The 14,679-nt window shown below is 42.7% G+C and overlaps 1 protein-coding gene and 1 pseudogene across 1 annotated transcript; one reads left to right on the top strand and one right to left on the bottom strand.

The window, feature by feature from the left end:
* Positions 1 to 11,565: 11,565 nt before the first annotated feature.
* Positions 11,566 to 11,811, bottom strand: LOC147465122 (uncharacterized). The gene has a single exon (XM_086511064.1). It carries the CDS (start codon positions 11,809 to 11,811, stop codon positions 11,566 to 11,568), a length of 246 nt encoding a protein of 81 aa, XP_086367190.1.
* A 1,883-nt stretch (positions 11,812 to 13,694) lies between these two features.
* Positions 13,695 to 14,661, top strand: LOC147465123 (uncharacterized; annotated as a pseudogene).
* The last annotated feature ends 18 nt before the right edge of the window (positions 14,662 to 14,679 follow it).

A 14,679-nucleotide genomic window follows, 5' to 3' on the forward strand; every position in this document is an offset into this window, starting at 1 on the left:
CGGGTCATGAAAGGTATTTGATTATGGATGGGTTACAGAATGTGCATTAGATTTTGGGGCCAAAAATTATGAGCCCCGTAAGTGGCAACAAAAGAAGACAAATTTTCAAAGTTTTTGTGGATTTTTTCTAGCCTCAAAGATGTGCTTCCTCTCTCTCTCTCTCTCTCTCTCTCTCTCTCTCTCTCTCTCTCTCTCTCTCTCTCTCTCTCTCTCTCTCTCTCTCTCTCTCTCTGTCTCTCTCTCTCTCCCCTTCTTGCTCTTTACACACGCGCAGCATTCGTGCACTCACAATTGGTATCAGAGCTACGACTTGGCGATGACAAGGAGCACGAGGGCTTTGATAGCTTCAAGGTGATAGCTTGCTTTCTCTCAGTGGTGGAGAGATCAAGAAGCTTTGTGAGAATCCAATGGCAGCTTGCGAGCTCAGCCTGCGAGTGATGTATACTCTTATGGAAGCTCAGAAAAGAGTATGGAAAATTGTGTGTAAGTGAAGGTGTTACCCTAAAAGCTGTGTGAGTAGTAGCAATGTTTTTAAATTCCTTTTTATGCTCGTAGAATGCAGATTTGAATATTCTACCCGCTAAATCCCTTCGTTTCGATGTGGTCTACAACTTTGCAGAAGACACTTTCTACAAAATCCTCACCGTTTTGTTGATATTCAGCTCAGACTGACTCTATACAAAAATTTTAAGTGTTTTGTTTTCACATAGTGTGCAAGATTAATGCATTTTTTGGAAGCAAGGCAAGTGCTCAAAGTTGAGTGCATAAATTATGAGTTTAAGATGCAATTTCAGCATGTGCAGAGATTAATGCATTTTTTGGAAGCACGGCAAGTGCTCAAAGTTGAGTGCATACATTATGAGTTTAAGATGCAATTTCAGCTTGTGCAGAGCTTGTGGTTTGAAGGTTTTTGGTAGATTTGGGCAACAAAGCACGGAGGCGTTCACACACCATTGAAGCGATCTCTTGAGAGACACGGTTTTTGAGCACACAGGTGAAGCTTCTTTCACAAGTTTTCATAGGATACTTTGACAGGGATTTTGTGCTTTGGTTTATGATCTTCACAAATGGATTTGCAGATGGTTATGGTGCGTTGTCTATGCCCATTATACATGCATTTTGGCGAGTGCTTTTGAGTGTCGGTGAGATCTCTTGAGTCTTGAGAGTATTGGTTTTGCATTGATCAAGTTTTTGGATTGCAACTCTTTTGGCGCTTGTTCATGCGCGATCACTCCGTGGATGTATGCTGAGTGCGGATTGCCATTTTATGTGGAATTGTGGATCCATTTTAGCATTTCTACTCATTGGCATTGAGTAGTGTACTTTTGGTTTATGGTTTTGTGTCCTCTTTTGGAGACTGTAGTGGTCGAGGTTTACTCCCACTTTGCCATAACTTTTGTTGATAGATTTTTGTCAGTTTTTAGTGATTAAGAGCTTCTCCCACTTTGGAATCTTGGATGCGATTTTATGGTTGAGATGTGCATTGAGATTTTACTTCAATTGTAGAGGAGACTCTCTTGGTTTTTCACCAGGTTTTATGCGTTATTTTATAGGTGCTAGAGCTCTATTTTAGCCAAGATTTGGCTTGTGCCTATACGGATGGTCATTTTGCTTGTGCTCTCATTGCATATGGTAACTATTTATGTGTGATTGGCCCTTTGTTTTGGCAGAGGGTTATGTGCTTTATGTGATGTTTGTCATAGATTTGGTGGCAGGTGTTTGATCAGCTAGTTTTCTTTTGCATCGTGTTGAGCAGTTATACTCTTGTGGACATTCCATTTACACTTTGTTTGGGCTGATCTGTAGATTCATTTTTTTCTCAAATATGGCATCTTGTAGTGACAGTTTGTCATTGGATACACAGGTTGGTGTATTATGTAGACCTCAAAGGCGTAGACATGCGGCTTGCTGGCATTGTGGCAGGCCAGGACACAAGAGAAGACGTTATTTTAGGCATTGGAGACAACATAAGATTCCATTAGATATTACTCAAAGTACGGCTATGGTAGGCACTCCTATTTCTACAGGTTCACCTAGGCATGCATGGACTTTGTCTCATGATTGGTAGCTGGACAATAAATCTTTACGCCATGTTACTCCTTGTAGGGAATGGTTTAGCACGTTTTCTGCTCTGAAACATGATGGTGTTCATGGTGTGGGTGGCATTCATTTGCGTTTTTCCAATGGGAGTATTCTTGTGCTCCATGGTGTTCAATATGTGCCTACTTGTGATATTGTGAGGCCATCGTGGTGCTCGTTTGACTCTTCTCTAGGTTCTTGGTGTCAAAGATGTCAAAGATGCCATAGTCTTTGTGTGTCCGTTGCCGTACAAATGTTCGCAATCTAGGTGAGTACACTTTACTAATGAGCAGTGTGTGACACTTTGTTGGTTTTGTGTGCAGGGTCTAAGGACAGACATGTAGAGCAGGATAGCTCTTTGAGTGCACGACTAGAGCACTCACCAGTGGTGGTGACAAATTTTGAGGCTTTGAGGGAGCAGAGCAGCGAGTCACATGTACCGGACAGTGCAGTCTTAGTGACTTTGCAGACATATACTTTTGCGGATGAGCTCCAGAGTGTTATGCACGATATGTCTAGAGATGCAGAGTTAGAGCGGCCATGCTCTAGAGAGACACAGCGGATTGATCCTCTTAGGACAAAGATGCCTCCTACCACCGAGATGAGTGACATGGAGTTATTTGACATGCTCATATTAGAGGTTGATATGGTGATGCCAGGACAATAAGATACAATCCCTATGGATAATGAGGGAGTGAAAACTACCCTAGAGTCCGGGGATTGAAGCGTCCATATGTGACTATTTCTCATGGTTATACATTGAGGGTTGAGATACCTACTGCGGATAGATTGGCAAAGGTCACTACACATGGCATTGACATGATTGGCATGGATATGCTGGCACAGATTTAGCATTTTTCATCCGCCTTTGAGACTCTCATATGTGACCTCTTAGTGTTGAGACCCAATATAGTAATTATAGTGGGAGCATTTGCAGTTGGGGCTGTCAGTCGTTTGATGATTGACACTAGAATGATGCATCATGGAGCGGTGTAGGTCATTACAAGATACTTGTAGGGTATGCATATTGATTCTAGTAGGGATATATGCTTTTGCACACCGCTAGATCCTACACGACAACCTGCATTGGCTTCGAGAGAGCCAGTGGGCATAGGTTGAAATGAGATCCCTTACATTCTGTATATACGACTAGGTCCTATAGTAGTACCACTTATCGGCACATTCACCTTTAGGTGGGAGATTGTTGGGGTAAAGACGGTGTGTCTCTTACCCCTGTTGGACATGCGAGAGACGTCCAATCATCCATTAATTGTACACACATTATTCTTTACTAGTTAGAAGAATAAGGAGCTTTCTCCTACACATAGTGTTGAGCTACTCCATCCACATCATGTGTTCTCTCTCCTTCTCGCTCTCTGCACACGCATGGCATTCATGCACTCATTTCTCTCTCCTTCTTGCTTTCTGCACACACATCGCATTCACGCTCTGATACCAATTGTGAGTGCACGAATGCATGCATGTGCAAAGAGCAAGAAGAAGAGAGAGAAAACATAGGATGAGGGTGGAGCAGCTCAACATAATGTGTGTAAGAGAGCCCCTTATTCTTCTTACTAGTAAATAATAAGGTGTGTACAAGTAATAGGCGATTGGACGTCTCTTGCATGTTCATCCGGGGTAAGAGGCACATTGTTTTTACCCCAACAATCCCCCACTTAAAGGAAAATGTGTCGCATAAGTGGTACTACTATAGGACCTAGCTAGTAGTATGTATAATAGATAAGGGACTAAACTTGTCTCAACCTATGCCCACTGGCTCTCTCACACAAATTGTGTTTAGCTGTTCCACCCACATCCTCTGTTCTCTCTATCTCTCCTTCTTGCTCTCTCCACATGTACCGCATTTGCACACTCATAGGCATGCATATTTTGGGCATCTTAATTTTTCTAGTTTGCTACATTTGTAAAAATCTGATATGGTGGCTTCTTTGCCACCTCTTGAAGCACCTTCTAAGCATGTTTGTGTGAAGGCTTTATTTTGGGTAATATGCAATGTTCAAAGTTTCAAAAGGATGGTCTAGTAAGAGTTGCATACAAGTTGCAACTTGTGCATAGTGATGTTTGTGGACCTATGCAAACTCCATCCTTAGGCAATTACCTATACTTCGTGACTTTTATTGATGATTACTCCAAATATGCATGGGTGTATTCACTTAAATCTAAGTCTGAAGTGTTCATGTACTTCAAGCAATTTCTAGCTATGGTTGAAAATGTCTCTAAATGTACTATGGGCACCCTACATTCAGATCGGGGGGGGGGGGGGGGGGGGGGTATATGTCTCATGAATTTAATGCATTTCTGGCTAATCATGGGATAAACACCAATCTAAAGAGCCATATACACCTCAAAAAAATGATGTTGCTAAAAGAAAAATGGGTCATTTACAAAAAATGGCACAATTTATGGTCAAGAGTCAAGCTTTGCCACATTCCTTTTGGCTTGAATCCATCATGACTTCTACTTACGTACTTAGGTGTCCCACAAAAGCTTTGTAGCCTATGACTCCTTATAAAGCATGGCATGATAAGAAGCCATCTCTTGATCATATGCGTGTTTTTGGTTGTTTAGCTTATGCTTTGGTGCCACAAATCATTAGGAGAAATATGAACCTTGCATGGGCCTTGTAAGGAATCTTAATTTTTAGGGATTAAGGCTAATGTTGTGTGGGGTTTGGGGGGCAAGGGCATTGAAGAAGGTAGTTTTGAGTAGGCTTTTCTAGCCTTTTTTTTAGACAAATGTAGGATGTGGACCTGAGGGGTTACTTTCTCTCTCTAGCTTTTTGCAAAGTGAAGGAAGCATAGAGGTGTGTCCACATCAGCAAAAACGTGGGTCACTAAGAGTTAAAATTTGACTTTTTTTTTTAATCATTTTTACTTGTTTTTAACTTAAAACTCCCTCCCAACATATATACATATCCAAAAATCATTTTTTGAGCCATTTTTTAACCCACAAGCTTAGAAAGTCCTCCTCCCTCTCCTCTCCCTCCCTGCCCCTACCTTCTCCTCCTCCCCAATCTCTCCCTCCCCCCCCCCCCCCTCCCTCCTTCCATCTTCAATTCCTCAACCTCCCTACCCTTTCCCCTCTATCTTTTCATCATTTGCTTTCTCACGCAACAGCTTCCATGGTGCTCACGGATATCACAAATGGTTTTCTTCCACCACCATATACTCCTCACACCAAAAGCATACATATTCGCTTAGCCACGGAATTTGCACCAAAGATCGCTAGTGAGGGTGATCAAATTAAAGGTCATCACAGGAACGTCGCACCGCTTGTGAGACCAATGTTGACATTTGGGTGAATGGCCATTTGTACCCTTACGATTCTATAAGCCATTTCCATCCACCGTTTAATAGCCTTTCCACATTTCTTCAATTTCTTGGGAGGGGAGAAGCAGGCTTGTTAGGCTATTGCAAGCAGTTGTGTATGGGTGCAGGTGCTTCTTTGCATATGTGGATGCAGGGATGTCAAGATCTTCACCTCAAGATGACAACATTACAAGAGAGTGTTTCCTCTTCGGAGAGGGTGGTTAAAACTCTTGAACAACAAATGCAAGAAAAGGAGTCCCTCATCCAGAAGCTTACCAACACCATCACATACTTGAAAGAAACACCCCTTGGTGTAAGGGAACGCAAACGCACGTATTCATCCATTGAAACTCTTGCACATTCAGGAGGAGCACGCAAACGACGAGTTACAGCCACAAGGTGATTTGGTCTTTACTTGCATGATGCATTCTTACTTCACACTATTTTCTAATATTTATGTTTATTTGTTGCTAGAAACTTCATCCAAGAGGCATGCGGTGGAACAAGCCAAGATGATCGAGTCAACCTTCTCACTAGTTGTCTCAATCCCCCAAATAGAATCTTCAAGAGATCGTCTTGGAATTTCACAGATCTGCGGGCCTCATCACATAATGATTGGATGCATAACACACAATCTAGTATGTACCAATCCAATTCCTCATCACTCAATACGCTAGCACTCGGTGGAAATGATTGAGAAGATGTAGCATATCGGTCCATGTACAAGTGTGCACTGGCAAGTTCATCATCACAACTACTTTTAAGCAGCATGTTTATCACATGTAGTATAACCCAATGAAAACATTATAAATCCTTTTATGGAAGAATTCCTCTCTTTTCAATCAAAATTTATGCGTTCCTAGAACATTGAAAGTCAACCACAATAATGCATCATATACCTAGCTAGGTATGTTGCCTACTAAAACATGACAACAGACATAAAAGAAGCAAAAAGACCGATGCAAATCAGACACAGCTTCAACCTTCTCACAAACATCCTTCAACTGCATCAGTGTTTTACTCGGTTAAGTAGATTATTTGGAACATCAATTATAAATTAATTTGGCATAATTTTTCACACTAATTACAGTCACAATCAGTATTATGGCAGGATTGACATAATGTTAAAATGTCCCTATACAATACGGAAGGCAAGGTGATCCATCTTTTTCATAGGTCTAGTTTGCATCACCACTATTTATTTCTACACAGCAGTGCTTGTATAGAGGTGCATGGACGGCATCCAAAAGTGCGAAATATACAATTGAGAAATATACAGAAGTGCGAAACCTAAACTCACTTGCGAAAAGTAAACAAGTTAAATAATTGTCCCTAAAACATCTCAATATACAATTATGAAAAAAGGCTTGAGGAAATGAATTCTGACTTGAGCTTGCAAGTAGTGGCTCAAGAAATCGAAGCCCTCTTAAATTCGCACAAAATCTCCTCCTCTCAGGCTAGATCAATGGCAAAGTGCTCTTGTCTCTACTTGGTCTCCTCTGGTTAGACGTTGCCTACAAAAGACTGTCAATCAACTAGGGCGAGGGAGATCCTAATTCGTGAATAGTGGAGCAAATTTGAAAACATACTTGCGCACACTGCTTGCTTGGGATTCAGATACGTGGATGATATATAGTGGGTACAGGAGACGCGCGACAGTGAACTGGAGCTGACGCGGATGCAGAGGGATACAGGTTGCAAGTCGATAGTGGGCGCGTACTACTTGCTGGGGACAGTGAACTGGAGCTGATGTGGGCTACAGGACATCTCCTAGGTTCAGCGAATCTGCTCGTAGCAAGACCCAGGTTCAAATCTGTAGCATTTCAAATAGTAGACAAAATGAAATCAACAGTGCACTATGCATTCTCTTTAGACTCCACAAGAACCAAGCCCTAGGTAGCCCTAGCTCTAGCGATGGCATGAAGCAGTGCTCGAGAAAAATCATTTTTCCAGACATACAAAATTCCTTTTCTTAATTTTGTCAAGAGGAAATTTAAGGAAATTAGGTTATTTTTTAAAGTTTTTACACTATTTTTCTCTAGTTTCCCCTTACCCTCAACCGGCATCTTTAAAATTGAAAATGGCACAATATTAAGTTGAGACACATTTTTTGCGAACACTAACGTGAAGAGAATAGCAGCGCCACCGCTCCCTCTGCCGTCTCATCGTCACAACTACTTTTATCATGTTTAAGCTTCCTTACCACTCGCTTGTGCACAATAATGCCTCTCTGCTGTTCCGACACCTGGACAAGTTCCAACTGATAGGAGTACAAGGAGTTTCCAATATCCCATGGTTTACTCTTTTCTTTGGCCCTATCGAGGTATCAACAAAAGGATCGGATCTCCTCAAAACACTCTGGAAGGCTTGGAGCAGGTATAGACCCAGCCTGAAGGTTAATTGGGAATCTAAACACAGCCTCGCAAGATATGCCCAATATCATATGTGAAGGGAACGCCCAATGTTGTGATTCCCTTTAATTGTATACAAAGGATAGGCCTTCCTATACCCTATACATGATACAACATCATGGAATGCATTACTCGTAGGGTTTGCAAAGTAGGGGCATAATGAGGCAATCCTAGAAAGCTTTGCTCAGATGGAGTGTCAGGAAGTCTATTTAGATGCACCAGCATGTGTTTATTTGCATGCGATTTTGTAGCCAAAATAATATTCTCTTCACTTCAGTACCGTATGCATCCCATGGTCCCAACATCCACCTATATCCCACACCCATTTCATTGCTTGTAACTGGGCTATCCAAAATGGTCTCAGATTTGGGTCAACAATGTTTACTACCTACAATATTGATAAGTTTGAATTCATAGTATAACGAAGACATTAGACAAGATGAATGTGAAAGACCCATGTTGGTTATGAAATCCTTCTACTATACTCCACCTTACGTTAGCGTAATTTTCATGAATGTACGGTGAATGAGATAAAAACAAGAGCCATGCTAGAGCCATGTCTTAGAATAGCTCAAGAGTGTAGGTGGAGTGATGATGAAGATGGTGGTTTGAAAAAATGACGCAAGAGTTGGAACAATGAAAATATTTTACCCTTGATATTAAAGGGGACTCCAAGCTAGAGGAATCCTAGAGGGCAAAGCAAAATCAACAATTAGACCTTGCTTAACATCATGGTTAAATAGGAGTTTCTAAAATATGAAATATATTTGTATGGGAATTAATCTTGGTTGCTCCTTGTTGAGAATTTTATAGGATATATCTTTAAGGCCTCTTAAGAATTTTCTTGTGATGTTAAAGGACTCTTCTTCTTCTTGTTCGATCTCTCTTCCGACCTAGTAAGATGCAATGTTTATAGAGGCTACTTGTAGGTAGGATAAGCCACATGATTGGCATGGACACTAATTAAACCCGCTTGAAGTGCTTCCTATAGTTTGAGGTAGAGTCAGGGACTCATGAGCAACCACATGAAACCCACTTGTATATATCGGTGTGGGTGGCTACAGGTAGGTGCTTCGAGTCAAGATTATCAAGTAAGAAGTTCATTAACCAGGGTCCTCACGTTGATGCCTCATACAAGTATGCAACTTGTTGAAGCGAATTGAAGTGTTACAGCTTGTGGATGAGCTTCTTGCTTAGGATGTCATCTCTTCGGGGTAGCAGTTATGCCAATCGTGCTCTACAATAATGTTTGGAAAATTATAAGTTGAAGAGGAAGAGCATGAGAAGCACAATGGATATGTTCAATGTCTCGTCTTTCGCAGTTTGGGCAAGATTATCAAGTAAGAAGTTCATTAACCAGGGTCCTCACGTTGATGCCTCATACAAGTATGCAACTTGTTGAAGCGAATTGAAGTGTTACAGCTTGTTGATGAGCTTCTTGCTTAGGATGTCATCTCTTTGGGGTAGCAGTTATGCCAATCGTGCTCTACAATAATGTTTGGAAAATTATAAGTTGAAGAGGAAGAGCATGAGAAGCACAATGGATATGTTCAATGTCTCGTCTTTCGCAGTTTGGGCACGTTGCTAAGGATTGCCCCATGAAAGCTTTGGTCCATATGTATGCCAAATGAAACTCCTTCACAAAAGCACAAAGACTTCTTGATAACCTTTGTGTTTAAAATGTCATCTCTTGGAAAACTTTGCTTGCAAAGAACGGTTTGGTTGCAAGGTATGCTCAAGAAGTGTAGAGTCAAGTAGCCCTGTGTTGTTTCTAGTTGATGCGAAGTGAAGAAATCTCTCCAAACAAAACAACATATACTTGTTTCTTATGGACCTATGACCTTTCCAAAGATATTGACGTGGGTTAGACACTAGAAGTCATGAACTAAAGGCAGGTTATACTTAGAAAGAGAAGACTACTAAGTACTAACTAACTAGAAAGAGGAGGACAAACAAAAATAACATACTTGGGAGGGGACAATATCCTCTTCAATGTCTTTTAGCAGCATGTAGAAGCTTTCACCTCTTTGACAATGTAGCTGGGGGGATGGCAACATTGTGACTTAACATCGTGAGCTTTTGTGAGGGAGGCACCGCATACCTAGCTACGTACGATTCGGGGCAGGCGAACGCTGACCAGGTGGGGGGCCGGTCGTCCCTTGCCCCCAATCGTACCTAGCTAGGTATGCGGTGCCTCTCATGTATGAAAAACACTCTAAAAGACTCCGTTTTCCTACATGAGATAATTTCTAAATCTTCTTGTGGTGGTGGCGATGCGCCAGACTGCACAAACCTCAGATAGGGCTAAAATGATGTTCCTCATTAGTGGCACTTCTTTATCACTCTTTTCACACGTGAAGCCCATCGTGCAACATGCTTTAGAATTATCACTAAGGAAACAAAAACTGCGACATGGCTGGAGGGTGTTGTATTGTTTGTAGGAGCCCTCGAAGCAGCCCATATGACGTGGCCACGCCGAGTGATGTGCATGGGATGCCTGTCCTCTTTTCTCACCATTGCCTTGTTGGTGTCGAAGCCCAAGTTTTGCAAATATTCCACCACTCTCACTGTACTAGGGTTTCCTGCAGGCAGGTGTATCTTGTTCCATGTACCGTCATATGCACATCTCACATGCATATGCTCTTCTCTCTTTCTCCCTCTCTTCTAATCATCAAGCAGCTTGTTCCATGTGCTGTCATATGCACATCTCACATGCATGTACTCTCTCTCTCTCTCTCTCTCTCTCTCTCTCTCTCTCTCTCTCTCTCTCTCTCTCTCTCTCTCTCTCTCTCTCTCTCTCTCTCTCTCTCTCTCTCTCTCTCTCTCTCTCTCTCTCTCTCTCTCTCTCTCTCTCTCTCTCTCTCTCATAATCATCAAGAAATAATTCATAATTGGAATCCACAAAAAGCTGCACTTAATGTAGGAGAAAAAAGCACCCTAATGGTTTATTTATGGATACAATTTACAATCTTAGTGTAGAAATTTGACACGAGTCCAGCTCGCGCGCACGCTTTCTCTTTGCAGCCTACCAGAGATTGGGAGTTGTTGTACAAGTGAGCGTTTGAGAATCAATTTTGCACGTCAACAATATGTTGCTTGGGAAGTTGGGAGTCAGGACTTGCATCCGTCTCTCTCCGTCTCTCTCCGTCTCTCTCTCTCTCTCTCTCTCTCTCTCTCTCTCTCTCTCTCTCTCCGTCTCTCTCTCTCTCTCTCTCTCTCTCTCTCTCTCTCTCTCTCTCTCTCTCTCTCTCTCTCTCTCTCTCTCTCTCTCTCTATCTATCTATCTCTCTCCCCCCCCCCCCCCCTCCAGTACTGGCTAGCAATGAATAAGACATGTAGCCAGGTAGCTTTTATTAGAGGCGACAGCTTCACTCTTGGCGCAAAAGTCTGGGTGGCTTGAGGGCTTGCAGGACGGAATATTTTCTCTCTCTCTCTCTCTCTCTCTCTCTCTCTCTCTCTCTCTCTCTCTCTCTCTCTCTCTCTCTCTCTCTCACACACACACACACACACACACACACACACACACACACACACACACATATCTGGCATGCACCACTTGCTTACGTACTGTTGGCGGGTAGACTCACTCTCTCCCTTTATGGTGGCGCAGAAGTCTGGGCTGGCTTGAGGGCTTGCAAGAGAGCATGACTCTCTCTCTCTCTCTCTCTCTCTCTCTCTCTCTCTCTCTCTCTCTCTCTCTCTCTCTCTCTCTCTCTCTCTCTCTCTCTCTCTCTCTCTCTCTCTCGCTAGCGGCCTACTGTGTCTCCGGTCTCCCTTGGGTGAGGGGGCAGCCCTAGGGGAGGCCACAGAGCCCTGCTCCCCATCTCTAGTAGCAACCCGGCCCAGCTCTGCTCACGTGCATTCTCGCTCTCTGTAGAGCTCGTCAGTTTCAGCCCCTGCTCACCCCAGCCTATCTCAGCCTCGCCAGTCTCGGCCCATGCCCAGGCCCGGCCAATCTCAGCCTCGCCAGTCTCAATCTCAGCCTTGCCCATGTTGAAGCCGGCCAGTCTCAGTCTCTGCTCACCCGAGTCTCGACCTGCTACACAGAGAGAGCTCCTTTAATTAAAGTTGATCATAGGCCTTTGAAGGTGATTTTTTCTCTTGAGAGACTACCCACCATGGCCACTCGGGCCTCTTCTCGCGTGAAGCCCACATTCGCCGGCGTCGTGGCAACACCCCCAAAGGTGGACAGCATGGCCCGGCTTCAACATGAAGTCGAAAGACTTCGCAAGGAAAATGACGCTTTGAAGGAAAGACTCGCAGCCATCGAGTCTCGCCTCACCACAGTGGAGGACTCCAACAAGGGGAAGACGGAACAAAAGGAAATCGAGCTCAATACGAAGACGGAAGTCACCCTCACAGAGAAGGTCAAAACTCAAGTACAGGATGTCATTTTTCGCGAAGTCGAAGTTCGTGTGGCGTCTACGCTACGCGAACAACAACGACAAGATGCTATTGCTCTCAATGTCCGCATTGGCGGACTCCCGAGCGATTGGCAAGGAAAAGAGGACCCCAAGTTCCACAAGTCTTTCGATCGCATCCGAACAACAACCCCCATGATACAATGGGATCCAGCAACAATCACCACTCCCGCTCACGAGCATCGCACCAACCATGCAATTCTTACCTTCAAGACCAAAGCGGATCGAGTCAAGCTCCTTGAGCAATCGAAGCTTCTCAAGGACACAAAAATTTGGTTTGCCGAAGATCTCACACCCACCCAACTCAAACAAAAGAAGACCGAACTCCAAAAGATGCGAGAAGCGCGGACAGCAGGGAAATGGGCAGTTTACCGAGGAGGCAAAGCCATCATCCAAGAGTTTCGAACTCCCAAACCGGCCCCCTCCTCCTCACCTACCTCATCTTAGACTTTTGTTCATCCCACCTTATCTTTTTTCTCCCCACTCGATGGACTCTCAATCCTTAACTGATATGTATGAGACGAAATCCTTTGTACTGTTTTGTTCTGGTCCTATAGGTCATATATGACCTCCATGGACGATAATTCAATCTCTCTCTCTCTCTCTCTCTCTCTCTCTCTCTCTCTCTCTCATAAACACCCATGTCTCATTCGTTAGGCAGAGGTTGCATGAGAATGCAACTCGAAAATGTGGTTCTGGTGCATCATTGACAAAGCTAGAGTTTCTTATGGGCCATAGATCGATTCTTTTTGAACATCAAAGCTGGAAATCTTCTTCTTCAGGCCACTAACTCAAATATACCTCCTAAGTATCCTCTCTTGCCGCTAGCTCAAGACCTCGACAATCGACAATGGACCAGCATAACATTGCAAGAAGGTAAGCGCCATATTCAATCATATTAGGCTAAATACTATACTTTCATGCATTTCTTTTCATTAAATACAGACATTCCATATGAATGATAGGGGGTAACAAGCAAGATCTTAAGTGTTTTCAAATTCAAACTACATTAGAATCATTGAAACGGGAATTAATACTCCTTCCTTCACTACCAATTTTATGCATCAAATCCCTTCAAATTCTTCTCTTTCATCCAATACTTTATGATTTTTAGATAGTCCATGGTATAAATATGACTTTTTGTCCTTGACTAGAGGAGAGATGTGAAGGCAATTTGTGTGTATAAGTATACAATTGCGTGGATGGAGAGAGACAGAGCAAGAGAGAGAGAGAGTATTGATACTTCGCAATTGTATTTTATGTAGCAATGAAAGCATCACAAGCATTGCATTGTGGGATAACCGAAAAGAAGTAGCTCTTTTGTGGAGGAGTTTTGTGTCACAAGTAAGTACTCCCAAGCGGTGTCATCAAGTGGCATCAACGGCAAAACACTATTATATATGACATCCGAAGGTCGGATCGAGCTTGGAATAACAAGCTTTTTGCATCGCCACATGCTTTTAGGATGGAGCAAGAATATCCTCAATGATAATCCTAGTTCACACACACATGCTCCAAGTATTAGGAGAGATCCTCGAGGATTATTCATCATCCAATCGACAATGAAGATCATGATCACCTACAAATGTTGCATGAGATGAAATATCTTCACGCCGATGCCGTACCGGTGATGCGCAAACGGGTTTTTTATCCATCTACCGTCAGACATGAACATTCTCTTGTAGGAAAAGATTTCCTTAAAAAATATTGGGACAAACAACATTTTTCTTACAATGAAAGCATGAGAAAAATTACAGACTGGTTCAAAGAAGGTTTTGGGGATTTAGAGAAGCATGCATTCACACAAATTAACTTGCGAAAAGATCCATTGATTTCAACTAATTTGATGGAATTCATCAAGGGAAAGATGCATGTGTATGAGAAGGTCTTCGAATGGAGGCATGCACAAAAAAACCCGAAAATTTTTTTGCGGTTGGGAAATGTAGAGAAAAGTCCTCCTTTGCTTAGCCCACTTACTATACACCCAAGGAGACAGCGGTGCTATCCCTCTCAAGATAGCTCCATGAAAGCACTCGAGGGCACCTCCATGCTCCAATTTATGAAGAGTGCTCTTCACTTTGAAGATCCTCCCAAGGTATGTAATTACATGAGTTGCTTTTAATTTTGTTCTTAAACATATTTAATGTGATCTCAATGTGTGTGTGCGTGTGTGTGTAAGTGTGTTTCTCAATGTTTGTTAGTTTGTGAGCTAACTTTTGATTATTTTCCCTCCATGCTATGTTGACAAAAGACCTTCACAAGATCCTCAAACATTGTGCATGGTCATGCCACACAATCTTGTGGTCAAAGGCATCCTTTTGAAGAGCCTTATATGCATGAGGTAAAAAAGTAAAGAATATTTACAAAAAAACATTGTATTTTTATTTGGTACCTTGACACTTTGATGCATACTTTGCTTGTTTAGCCAAAGCACACCAC

This window comes from Adiantum capillus-veneris, chromosome 1 (assembly GCF_014529385.1).
Source record: "Adiantum capillus-veneris isolate H3 chromosome 1, ASM1452938v2, whole genome shotgun sequence".
Lineage (NCBI taxonomy): Eukaryota > Viridiplantae > Streptophyta > Polypodiopsida > Polypodiales > Pteridaceae > Adiantum > Adiantum capillus-veneris.

Bases quoted from the DNA above. Each gene is read 5' to 3' on its own strand.
- LOC147465122 (XM_086511064.1), bottom strand. From the start codon at position 11,811: ATGGGCAAGGCTGAGATTGAGACTGGCGAGGCTGAGATTGGCCGGGCC.